Genomic DNA, 21,521 nt, shown 5'->3' on the forward strand with positions numbered 1-21,521 from the left:
CTTGAGAAGAAAGTGTATTCTGCCACTTTTGGGTGGAACGTTCTAAAAATATCAATTAGATCTATCTGGTCTATTATGTCATTTAAAGCTTGTGTTTCCTTATTTATTTTCTGTTTGGATGATGTGTCCATTGGTGTAAGTGGGGTGTTAAAGTCCCATACTATTATTGTGTTACTGTCGATTTCTCCTTTCATGGTTATTAGCATTTGCCTTATGTATTGAGGTGCTCCTATGTTGGGTGCATAAACATTTATAATTGTTATATCTTCTTGGATTGATCCTTGATCATTATGTAGTGTCCCTCCTTATCTTTTATAACAGTCTTTATTTTAAAGTCTATTTTGTCTGATATGAGTATTACTACTCCAGCTTTCTTTTGATTTCCATTATCATGGAATATCTTTTTCCATCCCTTCACTTTCAGTCTGTATATGTCCCTAGGTCTGAAGTGGGTCTCTAGCAGACAGCATATATATAGGTCTTTTTTTCTGTATCCATTCCGCCAGTCTGTGTCTTTTGGCTGGAACATTTAATCCATTTACATTCAAGGTTATTATCAATATGTATATTCCTATTACCATTTTCTTAATTGTTTTGGGTTTGTTTTTGTGGGTCTTTTTCTTCTCTTGTGTTTCCCACCTAGAGAAGTTTCTTTAGCATTTGTAGTAAACCTGGTTTGGTGGTGCTGAATTCTCTTAGCTTTCGCTTGTCTGAAAAGCTTTTGATTTCTCCATTGAATCGGAATGAGATCCTTGCTGGGTAGAGTAATCTTGGTTGTAGGTTTTTCCCTTTCATCACTTTCAGTGTATCCTTCCACTGCCTTCTGGCCTGCAGAGTTTCTGCTGAAAAATCAGCTGATAACCTTATGGGGATTCCTTTGTATGTTATTTTTTGTTTTTTCCCTTGCTGTTTTTAATATTTTTTCTTTGAATTTAATTTTTATTAGTTTGATTAATATGTGTCTTGGCGTGTTTCTCCTTGGATTTATCCTGTATGGGACTCTCTGTGCTTCCTGGACTGGAGTGACTATTTCCTTTCCCGTGTTAGGGAAGTTTTCAACTATAAGCTCTTCAAATATTTTCTCACACCCTTGCTTTTTCTCTTCTTCTTCTGGGACCCCTATAATTCGAATGTTGGTGTGTTTAGTGTCGTCCCAGAGGTCTCCAAGGTTGTCTTCAGTTCTTTTAATTCTTTTTTCTTTATTCTACCTCTCGGCAGTTATTTCCACCATTTTGTCTTCCAGCTCACTTATTCGTTCTTCTGCCTCAGTTATTCTGTTATTGATTCCTTCCAGTGTTTTTTTCATTTCAGTTATTGTGCTGTTCATCTCTGTTTCTTTGTTCTTTAGTTCTTCTAGATCTTTGTTAAACATTTCTTGTATTTTCTCAGTCCGTGCCTTCATTCTGTCTCTGAGATTCTGGATCATCTTTACTATCATTACTCTGAATTGTTTTTCAGTTAGATTGCCTGTTTCCTCTTCATTTATTTGGTCTTGTAGGTTTTTACCTTGCTCCTTCAGCTGTGACATATTTTTTTGCCATCTCATGTGTTTTTTTGTTTTTGTTTTAAATGGGTGGGTTTGTGTTCCTGTCTTACTGGTTGTTTGGCCTGAAGCTTCCAACACTGGAGTTTTTAGGCTGTTGGATAGAGCTGGGTCTTGTTGCTGAGATGAGAACCTCTGTGAGACCTCACTCCGATGAATATTCCCTAGGGTCTCAGGGAATACCCCTATTCTCTGTTAGTCCAGTGGTTCAGAGTTCACACTGCAGGAGCTTCAGCCCAACCCCTGGCTCGTGAACCAACATCTCACAAGCCACATGCAGTGGCAACAAGAAGAAAAAAGAAAAAAAGAAATAAAAAAAGAACAATAACAAAGTGAAAAATAAAATTAGGCTAGGAAACTAACAGATATGTTAGAAAGAATATAAAAATAAACATATAGATGAATCAACAACTGGAAGGTACATCAGTACCACAATAGTAAAAAAGAGGAGGAGGGAAAGGGAAAAAAAAAAAAGAAAGAAAGAAAAAAAAGGGTGGTAAAGGCCTTGGCTGTGGAGGGTGGCACCTAAGCAAGGGCGAGGTTTGAGCGGTCGGCAGCACCTATGCTTTGGACCCACAGGGCTGGAATAGGCCCTGGGGGCTGTGGGGGGCTGGGGCTGAGGCTCAAGGAACAGAAGTGGCCCAGGTGTGCCCCCCATCCCTGGTCTCAGAGGGTGGGGGACCTCACCTGGGAGCCCAGCAGGCTTCCTAGGCTCAAGTGGGCAGGGCAAATGCCTTCCTCTCCTCTCCTGCTCCTCTGTTCTGGAGGGCCCCTCCTGCCTGCCTCTCCTGATCTCCCCAGCCTCCCTCTTATGCCCCCAGGACCAATGTGGCCGGGGGGACGTGGAGGCCTTGGGGGCAGGGGAGTTGCCTGGGAGCTCAGCAGGCTCCCCAGGCCTGAGTGGGCGGGGCACTCACCCTTAGCTCCTCTCCTGCTCCTCCCGGAGGGCCTCTCCCACCTGCCTCTCCTGATCTCCCCAGCCTCAGGGGTGCCAATCCTGTCTTGCCTCTACTTCTTCTCCCCCCTCAGTCCCCCCACATCCTACTGGTTCACTTGGGGGTTCCTCCCATCTCCTTGGGTGTCAGGGTCCCTCACCAGCTGCCGGCAGGCACCCTAGTTGTGGGGAGATGCTAACTCGGTGTCTTTCCACATGCCATCTTGACTCTGCCCCCTATCCTTTTTAAATCTAGTTTGTTCTTGGCTTTCTTACATCTGAAAATTCTCATTTTGTCTCCATTTTCACTGATGGCTATGCTCTTTATGTCAGTAAGCTTGGTTTCCTCCCCAATACTTAGTCAATCCCAGGCTTATGCATATCTTTTTGCTCTTCTGGAATTTATTTTCTGTCTTATCTCCACATTCACCTGTTCACCCTCTGAGCCTAACATATTCTGGGATTTTTATACCTCTCTGTTTCAGACAAGCAGCTGGCTCTGCAATAAATGACTAGTATCACTCTAGAGAAAAGTAACTAGGCCTTACACATGTAAGATAAGCACACAATCAGCTGCTTTCTAAATTATTTTTTAAATACATTTATTTTACCTATTAATTTTTATTAGTCAAATTCCTATATGTATATAAGAGAAATCTAAACACAGGTACATAACTTCTTTTTAAAAACATGTTGCTCAGTTGTACTATTTAACTTAATTTTATTTTATGTAGTTTCAAAAAATAAACAATGGCACTTCTGAAATTGCCATGTTTCTTCAAAAATGCAAGTTCAAATGTACTGGATCAATGTTGTTATCATCATATACACTTAATGCACACACACGCACAAGGTTATTGTTGAAGTGTTTTAATATTGATTCAATCATTCACAAATATCTAGCAGCCATGTATAATGCACAAAGTACCATGTTAGTTGCTATAAAAGGTAAAAATGTGGTTACAAATATAAATTCTCTGGGGAAAGTCTAACATATAGTCTAGTAAGAGGCTGAATTTAGCCATTGCCATGAGAGTGGTGTAGAGTGAGTTCTGTGAAAGCTCAGAGAGGGAAGAAATCATATCCATTTAGGATGGTAAGAGATGACATTGAGGAAGGGCCTTTTGAACTGCCTTCAAGAATTGTCAGTGTTTCAGTAGCCAGAGATCAACAGCAGGCATCACATTTGAAAGGGATGGTGGTAACACAGGTGCTGATTTCGGAAAGGTCAGTCCTTGACTGGAGAAGAGTAAGTTCTGATTGTCCAGAGAATAAGATTTGTATGGAGAAATAATCGAAAATGTGGCTGTAAAGTTAAAGGAGGTCGTTTGGCCCAGGCTAATAAAGCACTAATGCTACTTGGGAGACAGCTGTACATCCAAGTCCCAGAATTCCTGTTGATAAGGAGAGTAGTGATCTCCACACCCATTCTTACTAGCCTGATAACCAGCTTGAGTATGGGCAGTTATAAGAACCCATGGAAAAGGGGAGGCTGATATAATGATAAAGAACTGTGACTTTGGAGTCGGATCAACCTGGTTTTCAATCCTAGTTCCACTGTTCAACTCCATGTGACACTTAGCAAATTAACTATCTCTGTCTCAGTTTTATAAAATTGGGGTAATAACAGTACATATCTCATAGGGATATTTTGAAGATCAAATGAGGTAACTAATGAAGAGGACTTAACAGAGTCTCTGGCTCTATAAGTGATAGTTGTTGTAGTTCCTGACCATTGTTTGATCTTGACATTATCAAGGAGACATCCCTGGGGTACTTCCTCTTAGAGTCCTACATGAGCAGATTTCATCTATTACCTCTAATAGTATCTTATGTATTTCTCCTTGCCTGATACCTCAAACATTATTACTCATAAGTTCCGTGGGACATACTGAGAGCCTCACCTATTTGGGCTTTCTGACAGCATCCTCCCTATATTGCATTCCTCTGTTTTCCAGGGTATGCCTGTTACCTCTGATTTTTCCCCCTGGCTTCTGTGGTTACCTAAATTATGTAGATAAGTGTAGACTTCTTACCTATAATTTTATAATTTCTGAATCATTTCTTAGCTCTAACATTAAGCACTCCGTATTCTCCATTTATCAAATGCTATTCTGTTACTTTAATTTGAGTTATTGATTCTCAAGCTTCAATTTCTTTAACTCAAAAATGCAAAAAAAATGTGAAAGATACTGAGAAGCAAGAATGTGATATACACCAAGAATATAATTTAAGATTAAATACTGTTACCTTGTTATATGGTGATCTATTGAAGAATGAACTCTGATATAATTAGTTTATTTAAAAATTCAGCCTAAAGAAGTAAGTTTTGGAAAGTGTTTAAAATATTTCATTGCAAGGCAGACTTATTTGCAAGAAAATTTTAAGTTTTGAAGAGTATGGCATAAACTAAAATTGAAAACAAATTCCAAAAATGAAAGATTCTCTTTAGTTAAGGAAATCTTGATTTAAATTCCCACCCTTTCCATTGTATCACTTTAAGGAAATAGTTGAACTTCTTTGTTCCTCTATTAATTTATTTAAAAAATCTATTTCAATAGCAGACAGGAATACTTAAAGCATATATTTATAATATTATATGAACCATGATTTGATTTGAATTCAATCTGTTGATAGTTTAATAATTATTTTATATTTAATGCACATGTATACTATACCAATGACCACTTTTTTTCATTCTAAATATCTTCCAGCACCTCCAGTTTTTATACAAGAACCTGCTGATGTGTCTATGGAAATTGGCTCAAATGTGACATTACCTTGCTATGTCCAGGGTTATCCAGAACCAAAGATTAAATGGCGAAGATTAGACAACATGCCCATCTACTCAAGACCTTTTTCAGTGAGTTCCATCAGCCAACTAAGAACAGGAGCTCTCTTTATTTCAAGTAGGTTAAAGGAAATATATTTTATACAAATATATACATATAAATTATACATTTTTTATACATAGGTGTTGCTATGTTTAAAATAGTGAATTAATCGTGCCAACATATTTTGTGTTTGTTGCATTTCATTTTAAAATAATACTGAATTCATATCTGGGAATTGTCATAAATGAATAACATTTTATTCAATTTTATGTCATTACTATATCATATAGATTTATGAAGCAATATGACTTCTTCATATCTCACTGTTTCTTATTGCAAATAGAGTCTCCTGGCCCTGTAGGTGGATAAGTAATCACATTTTATTGACTCTTGTACCACCTGTTGTATAGAAAGGTAAAATATTACTAGTAGTTAGTTAATGTTAATTATTTTGGGCCAAGAATACATAACCACATGCATAGGGACACCATACACTATCAAAATTTTTTGATTAAAAGCTATATCTATCTGGAGCAAAACATTTTTTAAAAAGTCAAATATGCCATCATCCCAAACTTTTTTTTTTTTTTGGCGGTACGCGGGCCTCTCACTGTTGTGGCCTCTCCCGTTGTGGAGCACAGGCTCCCGACGCGCAGGCTTAGCGGCCATGGCTCACAGGCCCAGCCTCTCCGCGGCATGTGGGATCTTCCCGGACCAGGGCACGGACCCGCATCCCCTGCATCGGCAGGCGGACTCTCAACCACTCCGCCACCAGGGAAGCCCATCCCACACTTTTACCTGTAAGCTATTAAGCATTCAGGTATTTGTAAACACTTAGTACTTTTTCAAATATTGTTAAGAATATTTGGATACTGGCACCAGAGGAGTAAAAACATTTAGATGATTAATTGATTTTTTAAATAAAATTGCATTTTTAGGGTATTTTGTAGAAAGCCCCCAATAAGTGATTTTCATGTTTATTAACAATATTAAATATACATTGGCCACTTAAACTTTCAGTACAAATTAAACTGTCTAATTACAAGTGCTTACAGCTCTGTGCTAGGTGAAGACAGAAGTCAAATATGGGGTTCCTCACTCAGGTATTTACAATCTACTGTCTGAGTGGATGGTCACAAAAGTACCTACCAGAATTACTCATTAGATTGGGTCAGATTGTGCAGGAACTGAAACGTGCAGGTGAAGAAATGTAGTTGGTGAGGTAGAAAATAGACCCCCAAGCTTCATAGGCATGAAAAGGCATGTGAAAATACTGTTTTAGAACAGCTCCCCCTGCAGGATATGAGGAGACAAGAGCGGGAGGGAAGAAAGGGGAGGATCATATAGGTTGGGTGATGGTGGTGATGAGAAACAACCCAGAGGGAAACAAATGATTCCTGAAAACAAATCAGTTAGCGGAAATGAAAGAAAAGTAAGAATAAAGGAGGGCAGTGTTTTCACCGATGGTTGCCCAGTTGTTCAAATTAAATCATCTAAAAGGAAACTAGTGATGAGAAACTTAGCTCTCACTAGTATTTTGTATTTCTACAGAAATTAGCCCAAGTTGATAGTATGGAGACTATCTTGGTTAGAAACAATGTATAACTTATTAACCAGGTGATTTGCTGAGCTTTCCTTGGCAAATGAATGTTTGCTAATTTTGAGAGTGAACACTGTCTGTGCTTACCAGATGCAATTCTGCAGTTATATGCATGTGGTTAACAGAGTAGAAACTTGGTCACTGCTCTTTATTTGAGATAGTATGGAACTATTCATAATGGAAAGCTGTGTTTTTCTCTGCCAATGTCTTATCAATAGATTAAACTGTGCCTGTTTTAGTTAAGATAGTTGCAAAGGTGACGATCAATCCCCTATTTAAAAATCTTCTCTTGACTCCCCAGTTGCTCATAAGATAAAACTTTACTGTTTTATAAGGCACCAGGCTACCTCTTCATCTTCAGGCTCCTGACTATGCCCACACAGCCTGTAACCCAGCGATCCTCATCCTAATCCCCAACACACTCTTTAATTTTAAATATTTTATAAATATCCTTTTTATTATTCTGAAAATTCTATGTATTTCATCAACCTACATAATAAAAATTATTTTAACATGCAACATGTAGTACAAAGGAAAACAAAGGAAAGTAATTTTTATTAAAATAATATGTATTTAGGGCTTCCCTGGTGGCGCAGTGGTTGGGAGTCTGCCTGCCGATGCAGGGGACACGGGTTCGCGCCCCGGTCCGGGAGGATCCCACATGCCGCGGAGTGGCTGGGCCCTTGAGCAGTGGCCGCTGGGCCTGCGCGTCCGGAGCCTGTGCTCCGCAACGGGAGAGGCCACAGCAGTGAGAGGCCTGCGTACCACAACAACAACAAAAAAGTATTTAAATAGATAAATGCTCTGACAATGCTCATTACAATATGCATACATGTTATGTATATCACCATGAATTTGAGAGCTAAAATGTAGACTGATACAGGAATATGGGATTGATGACTCAAAAACTCTGGGCTGGTGAAGTGATTTTCTGAAATGGCGGGCAATTCTTGCAAGAGTTCTTTCTTTCTTCCACTTATACAGAATTAGGTTGTAGGCTCAAATAATTATAAACAAAGTCATCACATCCATGAATTTCCAGTGGGGTCTTCAAAAGTGTTGGTGAACTTGGGATATTGTTCCTTTCGTGAATCTCCCCCATGCATTGTCTCCCTAGTTTTTGCCAGTAGACTCCCCTGATCATTGGACCAATGAAAGCAATCGCCCCTGCAAACCTCCAAACGCCCCCAGGGTGGTACTGCAGCTTTCCATTCTTTGAACAGACCATGATTTTTCAAGTCATGCTCTTGCCTTTGCAGCCCATTAGGTTTGTACTGCCCTTCCTCTGTTCTACCTACAGTTTCAGGTACAGCTTAGGTATTACCTCCTATGTGAATCCTTCCTGAACTCCTCCTTGTGCCCTCAGTCACTTCTGTCTCTGTGCCCCCAAAGCACATTGTCTGAAGCTCAAATTAGAGCAGTCATCACACTGTGGTATGATTGTTGCTTTCAAGGTATGTCTCCTCCCCTAGAATGGGAACTACCAGATCACAAGCACAGTGCCTGGCACATAGTTAATGCTCCACAGATGATGTTGAATGAGTAAATAATCTCTTCTTTTTAGACTTATGGGCAAGTGATAAAGGAACATATATCTGTGAAGCTGAAAACCAGTTTGGAAAGATCCAGTCCCAGGCAACAGTGACAGTGACAGGACTTGGTAAGATCATTTAAGTACTTAGACACCACATTTTTTGAAAACATCAGACTCTTCTTAGTATCTCATCTCTTGCCTGTACCATTAAAAACAAACAAACAAACAAACAAAAAACAGGTAAACATCTGATTACTACATTAGCCTTCCTTCTCCCCACCCTATTTCATATTTCATGATGTTAGAACTGGAAATAGAGATTATCCTCTTCAAGCTCCTTATCTTTCATTTGAAGAAATGAAGGTCAATTGAATAAATTCATTTAAGTCTTAAGTATGAGTACACACACACACACACACACACAACACACACACATGTTGTGGTGGTGTGCTTTTCTAGTTCTTTTCTTTACACTTATTATTTTAGTCCACATGAAATTATTTCTGTGTATGATATGAAGTAAGAATATAATATCCATTATTTCCAAGTAGTAAGACATTTGTTTTAATATTTTTATTACATGTTGTCTTCCCACTGAGTAAAATACCCATTTGGTCACATGCTAAATTTATAATCTTATGTCTATTCCTTGGAATTCTATTTATGCACTAGTCCTACACTGTTTAAATTATTACATCATTTGTTGTGATTTTTAAATCTCATTAATACACTTCTATAAAATTTTCTTTATGTATCTCCCTTAATTCATCTACGTATATTTAAATTTTCCAAGAAGACTCTCTTAGAGATTTTGCTTTGATTTATGTTGAATTACTTCCCTGATTTCCATCTAAGAGTCCACCTCATTTTATTTGCCTGAGCTGTTATGACAGCCTCCTCACTAATCTCATCCCTTCCAATTTTCCCTTGTCCGGTAAGTTCTCAGATTGATATTTCCTGAAAATGGTTCTGATGATTCCACTCTTCTATTTATCAATGCTTTCAGTCACTCTCCATTTGAATACATTGCACATTTCTTGGCTTGACTTTTCTGCCCTTTCATGCCATAGACTTATTCTTTTTTACTTTCTCTACTTCTTTGCTATTACCTGTCCTCTTCCCATTCCCTCTGCTTAGAAGGGTCCTGTACCTCTATCTTCCAGTTCATACCCATGTACATTTAAAAATCTTGTTCTTGAAAACTCAATTTCTAATAGCATAATTAGTAGTCATCTTTGCCTATAAAAGAGTTTGCCTTCCTTTGGATGAAATAGTATTGACAGTGCCCGTGTTCTCTCTCTGATTTAGTTGCTCCACTCATTGGAATCAGCCCTTCAGTGACCAGTGTAATTGAAGGACAGCAGCTGACTTTGCCTTGTGTTCTATTGGCTGGAAATCCCATTCCAGAACGTCGGTGGATTAAGAACTCAGCCATGGTAAGAACATTTTAAGTCCATGTATTCATATTCCTCTTGTGTAATATGAATTCATATTCATATATTGCCTCTTGTGTAAGAGGCAATGGATTCCAAACATTGAAATTTTAATGTAATAAATATACAAACATATATATATATTTTTTTCTTTTTTTTCTGCCCCACCAAACATATATTTTTTAAGTGTACCAAAACTTTTCTTCAGTATTAACATGTTTATGCAGTTCATATTATTTTGAAATTAATATGATGGAGAAATAGTCAATGGTGTAATTTTTATAATTTTGTAACTAGTAAACTCTCTTCAGAATATGTAATAACTGAAGCAAGTATGAAGTTTTTTTCCACAGGATTTAAATATTTTATATCCTTCTTTGCAGGACATAATAAAATGTTAATATTCTCATAACATTGTTTCATTTTATATATTAATCTTTATTGTTATCATCAAACATTCTTTTATTGTGAACTATTTTAAAATGTGGATATATTTTGTGTCATTGTTTTTCAATGCATAACTTTTGATTATAAAGGAATGTGAAAAATTTTCACAGTTGTAAGGAATTATTCTGTAAACATGCTGTCTATGGCAATAAATTTTCACCTAGTCCAGAGCATTTTTCCTTCCATTTTCCAGAGTATTTAGACTTACTCCCTTATTGAAGTACCAATTAAAAGTGAATTGACTCCATGGGATAAGATGTAAAATTGTTCGTATTTGCATAAAAACCTGAGAAAAATGAGTGCACCTCACTCAATAATAAATGCCCTTATAACATAGGATGATACTGTTTGAGCACTAAAGTACCCTATGATTGAACAAAATGCATAAATGTTACAGAGTTAGAGGTGATGATTCTTAACAGAAACCGTTGTCAGCCTTCTCTCATGCAGTTCCTATATCGTACATTGCCCTCTAATATTATTTGTATCTGTCACTGAAAAGGGTGCATGTTGAGATTAAGTCACATTCTCTCAGCTTGGATGATGCCTGTTTGCCAGAATGAAGATGTCAAATGGCTTACAAGTGGTAGTAAAGCCTTCTTGAAAAAGAACAAATTAAGCCAAAAGTAAAAGTGAAATTTGGGTCCTTCATGATAACAACAATTACAGAAACTGGGAATTAGTGTTTTTCTATTTCTTTCCCTTTCCAATATGTTCATAATTCTGACAGATGTTAGTGGGTAGAATTTTTGGTGGTATATCACAGTGACATACAATTGATGCTACTCTTGGTAACATTTTATGCTCATCATTTTTCACTTAAGGGTGTTAAAATATTTTGTTATTTTATAACACATTTAATAACCCAGTTGGAGAAGAAAGCAGGTCTGGTTTGGGCTTACACAATATTGCCTGTTTAATTAAAAATGACTTTTTTTCCTTCAAGTTGGTCCAAAATCCTTACATCACTGTACGCAGTGACGGGAGTCTCCATGTTGAAAGAGCTCGGCTGCAGGACGGGGGCGAGTATACTTGTGTGGCCAGTAATGTTGCTGGAACCATTAGCAAAACTACCACTGTGGACGTGCATGGTAAGAGGCGCACCCATCATAATTCTTTCCAAACCATGTTCAAAGCTGGGTTCATATCTTTAAGTCAAATAACTCTGTTCTTCTAGTTAGAAGAAGCAGATATCTTTCCTAATTGTTATTCTTAACAAAAAGCCTTATTTCTTGAACAATATTTACATTGTTTAGCCTGTTTCCAGATTTCCCTTTTCTGTATATACAAAAAGACATTATTGGGAGTCACTCGCTGAGTCTCTCCAAGGGCTTTTGTAAGTGGTTTCTTAATTGATAAAAGTGAACTCAGCTCTCAAAGAGTTATGTTTAAAAGTACATTTTAATTTCAGGAAAGCTGAACTTATTGTACCATCCAAATTGCCTCTTCTTCTCGGATTGTGCAACAAGCATATTCTTAGTAATGACCCCTTTGTGTGTTTGCTAGAAATGACCTAAACTTTTCTAAAGGCCATTTCATGTGCTCCAAACAATCTTTTTGCGTGTTAAATAACTTAAAGGTCACAAATTTAAAAGTCCAGAAACTATCTTTTTTCCATTCATGAGTAACCGTTACCAACTTTTTACATCTCAATAAATAACAGCTTCATAGCTTAAGAAATTGTCGTAACTTTTTTTGTATATCTCCTTTAAAGACTTTGCAACATTTGCTTTTTAAAGTGTTGTATTAAAAACTAGCTCTGTGTACAGGGATGAAAGTAGAACAGAACATTTATTTTTAGTAGTTGATTCAGTCTTTTTTAGGGCCTGGATTGGAGAATCCAGTAATTTCCAAATTTTGCTTGTTCCGTTGAAATTTTCAGTGGATACAGGCCATCTTCTTTTTAATGTGTGCTTCTCATTGTAAATAGCCTCTTCCACCTCTTTCAATCTTATACCAATCTTGTACCAATCTCCGCCAACGTTATGTAAGATATTCTTGAAGAAATACCAAAGTAACATTAAATTAGTTGAGTAAATACATAATGTCAAATTGGGTATAGTTGTGTTTAACTATTTTTTAAAGAAGATCAGTCCATACATTTTGCAGAGGGTGCTTATGGACTAGTTTGAGAATATACGGTAGAAATGCATTCATGTCATCTCCTTTTGGCATCTAGCAACTGCCTAGAATATTGTGTTGAGAAGAATTCTGATATAAATTTTCATTTGGGTGAAAGAGTGACATGATTAGTTGTGATGTCTGCCAGATCCGAGGAGTATGGAGAAGACAGACAAACAAATGATGTGGTTTATCAAGATGCAAAAAATTTTAACAATTAAAAGTTAAAAGGTCATTTCACAACATCGTTTCATCCATCTTAGGCCAAAATGAGTAACTGATTCAGTTAATAAGATTAAGAAAAATTAACCCAGCATTTGACATGAACTAAACCAAACAGCTGTTTAGAGGACAGATTTGCCTTTGAGTTGGATGTGATGCAGTATCACAAATTCTGTATACCTCTGTATTTATGTTAATTTCATCAGTCTGCCTCTCCACTTTTAAGAGTATTTATTATATCCTGAGATAAACCATAATGGAAAAGAATATAAAAAAATAATGTATATATATATGTATAACTGAGTCACTTTGCTGTACAGTAGAAATTAACACAACATTGTAAATCAAAGGCTCTCAATGAATTCTTAGAAGAATTGAATTAACGAATGCACATATAAGTGCAAATTAAAATGACAAACTATTTAATTGTCATGTTGATTTACATAGATTGACAATCTGGAAAGAAAAACTCTTCCATACTCAAATGTCATCAGATTTGAAAACCATTGCCTAAATTTGCCACTTGCCTTTATAGCTGTCAAACTGAATATGCATTTAAGAAAATGGCTTATTCCATGTTCCCATAAAATGACAGCAAAGTTGAAAGTTGCCTGTTCCATGATGATTCTGGAAATTAAATTTCTCGCTTTAGAGAGTAGCCTGACATTCTTGTCTAGGGCTGGGAATTTACTGCCAATTCTTTAAGAAGATATGATCTAAAGAATAATCCCAGCCTTAGGAAAGTACAAGGATGTAGCAAAGCTCATCTAAGCCTTTCAAAAGGAAGCTTTTGCACTGAGGTCTCTGGTTTCTCTTGTTCTGGCAAACTTCTACTCCGGGGTAGCTGGGATAATTCTAGAGAAATTTGACTTAAAAACAAGAGCCACAGTGAGTGCCTGAGCTCTAGGGAACAGCTCCGGTCTCATCTTTCTGGGGGAAGGAAAGGAAATTCCTGGTATATATTGGGCTTTTATTATGTTCCTTGCCCTGTGTTAGGTACTTTCACGTATGGGAGCTTTTTTTTTTTTTAAGATTTATTATTTATTATTTATTTTATTTTTTTGGCTGCGTCGGGTCTTAGTTGTGGCATGCAGTATCCTCGCTGAGGCATGTGGGATCTTTTGTTGCAGTGCACAGTCTATTCATTGTGGAGCACGGGCTTCTCTGGTGGTGGTGTGCAGGTTTTCTCTTCTCTAGTTGTGGCACGTGGGTTCCAGAATGCATGGGCTCTGTAGTTTGTGGCACACAGGCTTCTCTCTAGTTGAAGGCACCCGGGCTCAGTAGTTGTGGCACATGGGCTTAGTTGCCCTGCGGTATGTGGGATCTTAGTTCCCTGATCAGGGATGGAACCAGCGTTCCCTGCATTGGAAGGCAGATTCTTTAACATTGGACCACCAGGGAAGTCCCTGGGAGCTTCTTTAATCAAATTCTTTATTGTGAGAACATTGAGTATTGATAATTTTTTGTATGCAAGCTGGTTATGATGAACAGATATATACAGAATAGAATGATGAAGTCTTCCCTTTCCTTTTGCTTCCAATCATATAATGTCAGTTCTTTAGTTGCTTTCTAAAGTCAAAAGGTATGCATTCTTAGTGAAAAATATTGACTGGGCTTCCCTGGTGGCACAGTGGTTGAGAGTCCGCCTGCCGATGCAGGGGACACGGGTTCGTGCCCTGGTCCAGAAAGATCCCACATGCCACAGAGCGGCTAGGACCGTAAGCCATGTCCGCTGAGCCTGCGCATCCGGAGCCTGTGCTCCGCAACAGGAGAGGCCACAGCAGTGAGAGGCCTGTGTACTGCCAAAAAAAAAAAAAATATATATATATATATATATAGACTTAGAATCTTGTATTTTAGACTTTTAAATGTAAACTCCTGAGGCCTTTCAAGCTTTACTTTTGAATTCCTTTTACGAAAATAGATTCTATTTTCGAAGTTAAATTTAGTAGCTTGCTAAGTGATTCTTGTGTATAGACAGGTATTTAATCTGTAGTGGTTAAACAGTCCATTTCTCTGGAGGTGAGGTTAAGTCAGCGCACTGCAGCTTAATGGGGTAATGGAGAATGGTGTAAGATATGTTAAGTGTGTAACTCTTAGGACGTAGTTCTAGCTTGAATTTCCTGAGAATACGGTTACCTTCAGTCCTCTCATTTTTGTTAGGAAAATCAACTTAATTTACTTCTTGATTTTAAGTTTTTATTAAATTCTTCAGATTGCAACTATTTTATTTACTTTATTACTCTCCCTTACAAATTGCCATACATTTCTAACAGAAAAAGTTGTCTTTGCTAATTTTTAGAAATATTCGTATATCCTGAAAATGTTCAACTTTAAACTTGTGAGGCTTAATGGAAGGACGGGTGCTCAGATTCTGCATATTGCTTCCTTTTCCAGTTCTGCCAACCATTCAGCATGGACAGCAGGTACTCAGTACCATTGAAGGCATTCCAGTAACTTTACCATGCAAGGCAAGTGGAATCCCCAAACCATCTATCATCTGGTCCAAGGTAAATGACGTATCTAGTGATGTTTGTTAATAATATGTGTTGCTACAACAATATTTGAATATTTTCATACATGGAACTTGTCACTGTACCATAGAACCTTACAGAAAGGAAAACCCATACAGTCATACCTCTTAGAAGGGACCTTAAAATCTCCTTAGTGCATTCAACTACTTGATGCTTAAATAGTATTAACACAACAGTGAACACTAATACAGCACATTCTTTGTGCTGGGGACTTTTCTAAGCACTTCACATGTTGTAGCAGATCCTTTTTTACTCCCTGCCACATCCCCTAAACGCTTTTGACTTAAGCTCAGCTCTGGTGGACTGCTCCATGCTCTCTGCCAGGGTCACTCTTCATGTACCTCTCTAGTTTGGGGACTCAGGGCTTTCTCCAAAACCCCACAAGGCCACTTAGCCTGCTGAGTGGTCAGGATGTACAAGAACATTAAATCCTGGGAGAGGGAGGTGTCCCATATAAAAGTCCCACTTCTCATCTATCAGAAAAATCCTTCTGGGGTGCATCTACATAGTTTCTCAGAGGGCTCCAAGCACACTGAGCTTATAAGCCCAGCCACGGAGGAAACCAGGGCAGTGAAACCCTCTGTTAGCTTTCCTTCCTTCTTGCCTCACTTTCCAACTGTCCTCTTCAAGACCCTGGGAATCACTTTCCAAGTAAACTTCCTGACTCCAAATCTTTATCTTGGACTCTGCTCTTCTGGAAGCCAAAATAAGACACATAGATGAACTCTTTTATCCCCCTCAGTTTCCCTGTCGTGAAGTTGTCTGGCTTTTCCTTATGTTCTTGCAGTGAGGAAAGGACTTCCTTCTTCCATTTCCTGAGGAAGTCCTTTCCATCTTTCAACAGCCATGAAGATGGCATAATTTCTGTAGATTAAATCTGGTAGAGAGAAAGTAATATAAAATGATGGCATAATAATGAAATATGGCGTTTGTATATTTAGGGTCACAACCAAAGTATTTTGTCATAACATCTAATTTTATACTTCTAAGAATCTCTGAAATATAGACAAGTTGGTTTTGACATCCGTAAATTAAATTGAAAGGTTAAGGTTTCTGCATCCTGAGCACAAAAATATGTTGGTGAAGCTGATCCCCCAAACTGCCCAGTCTCTGGTACTGAATAGAAGTTTAATGCATTTTAGGGAAATATAAAAATGAAATCTTCTTTACAGAATGGCCTTTGAGCTGGGATCATGCACAGAAGTTAAGAGTTTAGGCCCCCAAGCCTGCCTGCCTGGGTTTGAGTTCCAGTTCTACCACTGACTGACTCTTTGGCCCTGGCCAAGTTACTCTGCCAAGCCCTCAGATTTAATGCTGTCATCTGTAAAACAGGGTTTGTGGTAGTTCCTACTCATAAGATTTTTGTGAGCATTAACATAATTAATTCATGTGAAGTGCTCAAAGCGGTACCTGGCTTAGCATAAACACTCATCCCATCTGCTGCTACCTCATCCCCTCCACTTTTTTTTTTCTTTTTTGCGGTACGCGGGCCTCTCACTGCTGTGGCCTCTCCCGTTGCGGAGCACAGTCTCCGGACGCACAGGCTCAGCAGCCATGGCTCACGGGCCCAGCCGCTCCGCGACATGTGGGATCCTCCCGGACCGGGGCACGAACCCGTGTCCCCTGCATCGGCAGGCGGACGCTCAACCACTGCACCACCAGGGAAGCCCCATCCCCTCCACTTCTAAGTAGCTTTGGAAGGAAGGGGATCTAGTTTGCTATGAAGAAATGTCACCTTTGCATTGTTTGTTTAATTTTTCTTACAAAGAGCTTTCTTCAAATTAGCATTCTTTCAATCTAGCATTTTCTCCTTTAGAGATTTTTTTCTTCCTCTCTTCCTCTTCCAGACATTAAGTCACTCCTTTATTATCTTAAAAAACACTTTTTGCCCTGTGTCGTTTTGCAGAAAGGTGAGCGGATTTCCACCAGCAGTGCTAAGTTTTCCGCAGGGGCTGACGGAAGTCTATATGTGGTGTCCCCTGGAGGTGAGGAGAGCGGGGAGTACGTCTGCACCGCCACCAATGCAGCCGGCTACGCCAAAAGGAAAGTGCAGCTGACCGTCTATGGTGAGAGCCCTCGGGGAGGAATGTTTCTTTGACACTGTCTGTCTGTGCCAAAACTCACATTTCTCTCCCAAATAATGTTACTAGAGGGCTGTACCCCTAAAGTGAACTACTCTTCCAAGTTTATAGTTTTGTACAAAAATGCATTTTTCCTGCCAACCAACATCTCCTCTACTTAGATTCTGATTTAAAGGGAGAGGAATTGTATAGCCTTTCGGAAAAATTTTATGGTGTTTTCCCAAGGAGTGTGCTTATGGCACCCAACCCTCTTTAGAAACACCACTTAGGGGGCTTCCCTGGTGGCGCAGTGGTTGAGGGTCCGCCTGCCGATGCAGGGGACACAGGTTCATGCCCCAGTCCGGGAGAATCCCACATGCCGCGGAGCAGCTAAGCCTGTGAGCCATGGCCTCTGAGCCTGCGCGTCCGGAGCCTGTGCTCCGCAACGGGAGAGGCCACATCAGTGAGAGGCCCGCGTACCGCAAAAAAACAAAAAACAAAACAGAAACACCACTTAGTTAAAACTCCTAACAAAGCCAAACCTCAGCTATGTCTTACTTAGTGCTCTGCCTTGAGAGGTTACTTTTACAGATGCTAGATTCTAAAAGGGCATTTCAGCTGACCTCTGCATTGTGTTCTGAAAGAAGGAGCTAAAAAGGAAAACTTTCTAGTCATTTTCCATTAAGCTCTCACAGTGTGTGTTCATGGCAAGCTTTAGATATGTCCTGAGACTTTGGAACAAGAAGCATCTTTTTGCAAATTACTGAAGAATATTAGTAGTCCACATTTTAGTGTGAATTAAAGTGTGCTTTGTTTTCAATGTACTGTTTCCCTTTCAAAACTTGTGTTTATTTTAGTAAGGCCCAGAGTGTTCGGAGATCAACGAGGACTGTCCCAGGATAAGCCTGTTGAGATCTCAGTCCTTGCAGGGGTAGAGGTGACACTTCCATGTGAAGTGAAGAGCTTACCCCCACCCATAATTACCTGGGCCAAAGAAACCCAGCTCATCTCGCCATTCTCTCCAAGGTAGGGGACCTGGGATGAATTGAAACATGTGAAACATAATCTCTTGGGACAGGTGACTGTACTTGTTCAGGTTTTCAAATGTCTCAAAAAAAAAAAAACCTTTTAAATTTGAGATAATGTACATGTACATTCGAGCCTACAGAAAATATATATACCTTCTAAGTCATTCTTTAATAGCAGAAATGCTAACACCCAGCTTTGACATAATTTCCCACTGGTGCACTCTACAAAGTAGTTACGAAAATGGAGTGGATTTGTATGTAGATTCTGGTTAGCACAAAGTGCATATGATAAAATTCCAGTAATCCCAGAGGAGCAATAAAACACAATACATTCTCTAATATCTAGGATTTGACTTTCATTAGATGACTTTATAAAAATCTTCTTGATTGAACTTAAACCCTTATACAAATAAAGGCCCACTGAAACAATATATTTGCTAGGCTAAGTGACGTGGAAAGCAGAATGCCAGAGCCCTTAAGAGCGCAACCTTTGTTGCCATGCAGGTGTGAGTTTTAATTTACCTCCACCACTTAAAGCTTACCTGAAACTTTGGCAGTTTTTTCAGTGGGCCTCTTTGAACCTCAGATTTCTTGTTTATAAAATGGGTATAATACCTGAAAGGATGATATAAGATCATGTACATTCCATATCCTGTCTCTGGTTCTCAAAGAATGGTAGCAGTTACTGTTTTAACTCAACATCATGCCAGAAGTTACTGGCGGAATAAGAATTATAGTCTCTAGCTCTTGTCTGTTAGACTTGTTGATGTATCATTATGAAGCTATAAATTCATGCCACAGTAGTTTCCCTACCACTGGTGAGCAAAAAATAAACAATTAAGAACTACTTTACTATTTCTTTGAAAAAATATTTGCCTCGAATATTTTTGAATAGAAGAAATACCATATTTCAGATAAAGTTGAAGTTTCATTGTTCCCCTCCTCAGTCATAATCTCTTTTCTCCCTTCCCAGGGGCACAAACACTGACACAGACTTGGTGTATATCCTATGCATACATCCTTAAATAGTATAGAATATTGTTTTCTCTATTTTTAATTTTGTTTTGTGTACTTGTTTTCAATTTACCATGGTAACATGGTAAACATGTTCTATATTATTATTCTACTGCTTGCTTTATTGAGTCAACATTTATCCATTTTATACATATATTCAGTTTATTCATTTTAACTACCATATACATATTCTACATTTTATTTATACATTTCCCTGTGTATGGACATTCATGTTCTTGTTTGTTTTGGCTTTCTACATTTTCATCTTTTCTTTTTTTTTTGGTTTTAGAAACAAGGATTTTCAGGGAATATCTTTTTATATCTCTCTTTGTATGCATATGCATGTTTCTTTGTGACTTGTACCTAGAACCCCAATTTCTAGTTAGAATGAATTACTATTTTCAGCTTTGTAGACACTGCTTAACTGCCTTCTGAAGGGGCAATCCTGATTTACCTTCCACCAACAGAATATAGGTGTACCTTTTGCCACATTATAATCACTGCGTGGTGTTGACTGACTTAAAATTTTTTGCCATTCGTCTGGATGTGAAATGGTGTCTTGCAACTGTCTTACTTTTCACGTGACTAAATTATAGTGAGCCTGGAATGTTTTCCCTTGTTTGTTGGCCATTTGTGTTATCTGTGAATTGCCTCTTTAAACCTACTGCAATGTTTTGGTGACTTGTTTCTCTTTTTCTTATTGAATGTAGAAATTTGGTTTTTGTTCTCAATAACAATCCTTTGTTTGTTGTATGTGTTGAAAATATCTTCTCTCAGTCTACTCCTAGCCTTTCAGGTTTATGTATGGTGTCTGGTTGTACAGAATTTAAAAATTTCTATGTAGCTCAAGGTGTTAATCTATTATTTTTTTAGATTTGTACTTTAGGAAGATCATAAACAGAACTCCAATGTTTTATTGCAATTTTTAAGTTTGTTTTCACATTTTGGATTTTAATACATCTGAATTTTTATTTTGTGTGTAGTATTAGGTAGTGCTCTAATTTTATTTATTTATTTTTCCCATGTGGAGAGCCGCTTGCCCAACACCACTTTTGAATAGTCAGTCCTTTCCTGACTTTTTGTAACACCACCTCTGCTATTGCATATTACATGTTGAGTTCTCATACATGCTTAAGTCTTTTTTTTGAAGGGTGGGGGTTCCATCTTTAACTGTTTATCTATTTGTCTGTCTCTGGGCCCATAGCACACTTTATTTGTCTTAGCTTATAAGGAGTCTTGATAGTAAGTAGGTCTATTTGACCCCCTCCCTGTTAAAGCTATTTTAGCACAATTAACATAATAACATTTTTATATGTAGATCTGGTTTACCTAACTACATAAGAGGAATATATTCAGTATATATCTGAGAATTGCATATGTACCTTTTTTTGCCTTTACTTTAGGATACTAAACTTTTAAATGAAGCATTGTAGAAAAAAGCAATAATGTGTTCAGAGTATATTTAAAGTTTATTAAAATGTACATTTGCTTTGTAAAATTGCAACTTAGCAAAGCAGAGAGATGTACAATTATTTGACGATGTCAGGCCCTTACATTAGATTTAAATGTAAAAGAAAACTGATTTGGTATTTGTAAGAACATCATATAGAATACACAAGACAATTTTGATAATTATGAAAATTCCTGACTTTTAAGGTGTATAGAAATGACATTATAGATGGGAGAATTGTTTGAAAAAGAGCTTGCAGAGTAGTAATTTCACATTGAATTGTAGCTGCATAGGGGATATTTAAGTCCTCTTACTTTATGGTCTACTCTCTGGTTTCTTTCTTCTAGACACACGTTCCTTCCTTCTGGTTCAATGAAGATCACTGAGACCCGCGTTTCAGATAGTGGGATGTATCTTTGCGTTGCCACAAATATTGCTGGGAACGTGACTCAGTCTGTTAAATTAAATGTCCATGGTAAGTTTTGAAATGAAGTCATATGCTATGGCATATACTGGCCACAGGGAGACCTATTGTCCCAGTTTCTTTGATAGTTAACCTCAAATTGTATAGAGAGTAATTATAGAAAAATTTTCTCAAATCTGAGACTTGTGATTTTCTTTCATTTACTCTGAAATCTTTATCTGCCATCTGTAAACAACTCTCCCCTTTTTCCTCAGATGCACAGTGTTAAAATTTTGGATCTCAATTTTACTAGATGTCTACAGTCACTTATGACTATTGTTGATACACCATAAAAAAAGAAAAT

At 38.0% G+C, this 21,521-nt stretch overlaps 1 protein-coding gene across 6 annotated transcripts in view; it reads left to right on the top strand.

Annotated features, from left to right (window-relative positions):
- HMCN1 (hemicentin 1) overlaps positions 1–21,521 on the top strand; it is a 526,618-nt gene that overhangs the window by 260,083 nt on the left and 245,014 nt on the right. For 5 of the 6 annotated variants that reach the window (XR_014015141.1, XM_081225456.1, XM_081225458.1 and 2 more), the window contains exons 16-23: positions 5,192–5,386; positions 8,476–8,571; positions 9,754–9,881; positions 11,272–11,416; positions 15,066–15,178; positions 17,109–17,268; positions 18,120–18,288; positions 21,102–21,229. Coding sequence is in view for 5 of the 6 variants with exons in the window: in XM_081225456.1 (XP_081081582.1) it covers positions 5,192–5,386; positions 8,476–8,571; positions 9,754–9,881; positions 11,272–11,416; positions 15,066–15,178; positions 17,109–17,268; positions 18,120–18,288; positions 21,102–21,229 (1,134 nt within the window). In the remaining variant the exon portion in view is untranslated. Of the gene's footprint in view, positions 1–5,191; positions 5,387–8,475; positions 8,572–9,753; positions 9,882–11,271; positions 11,417–15,065; positions 15,179–17,108; positions 17,269–18,119; positions 18,289–21,101; positions 21,230–21,521 lie in introns of those variants that run through there. The other variant, XM_081225460.1, reaches the window with a different exon arrangement.

The sequence above is a fragment of the Mesoplodon bidens genome (genome assembly GCF_964165515.1).
Source record: "Mesoplodon bidens genome assembly, chromosome: 2".
NCBI lineage: Eukaryota > Metazoa > Chordata > Mammalia > Artiodactyla > Ziphiidae > Mesoplodon > Mesoplodon bidens.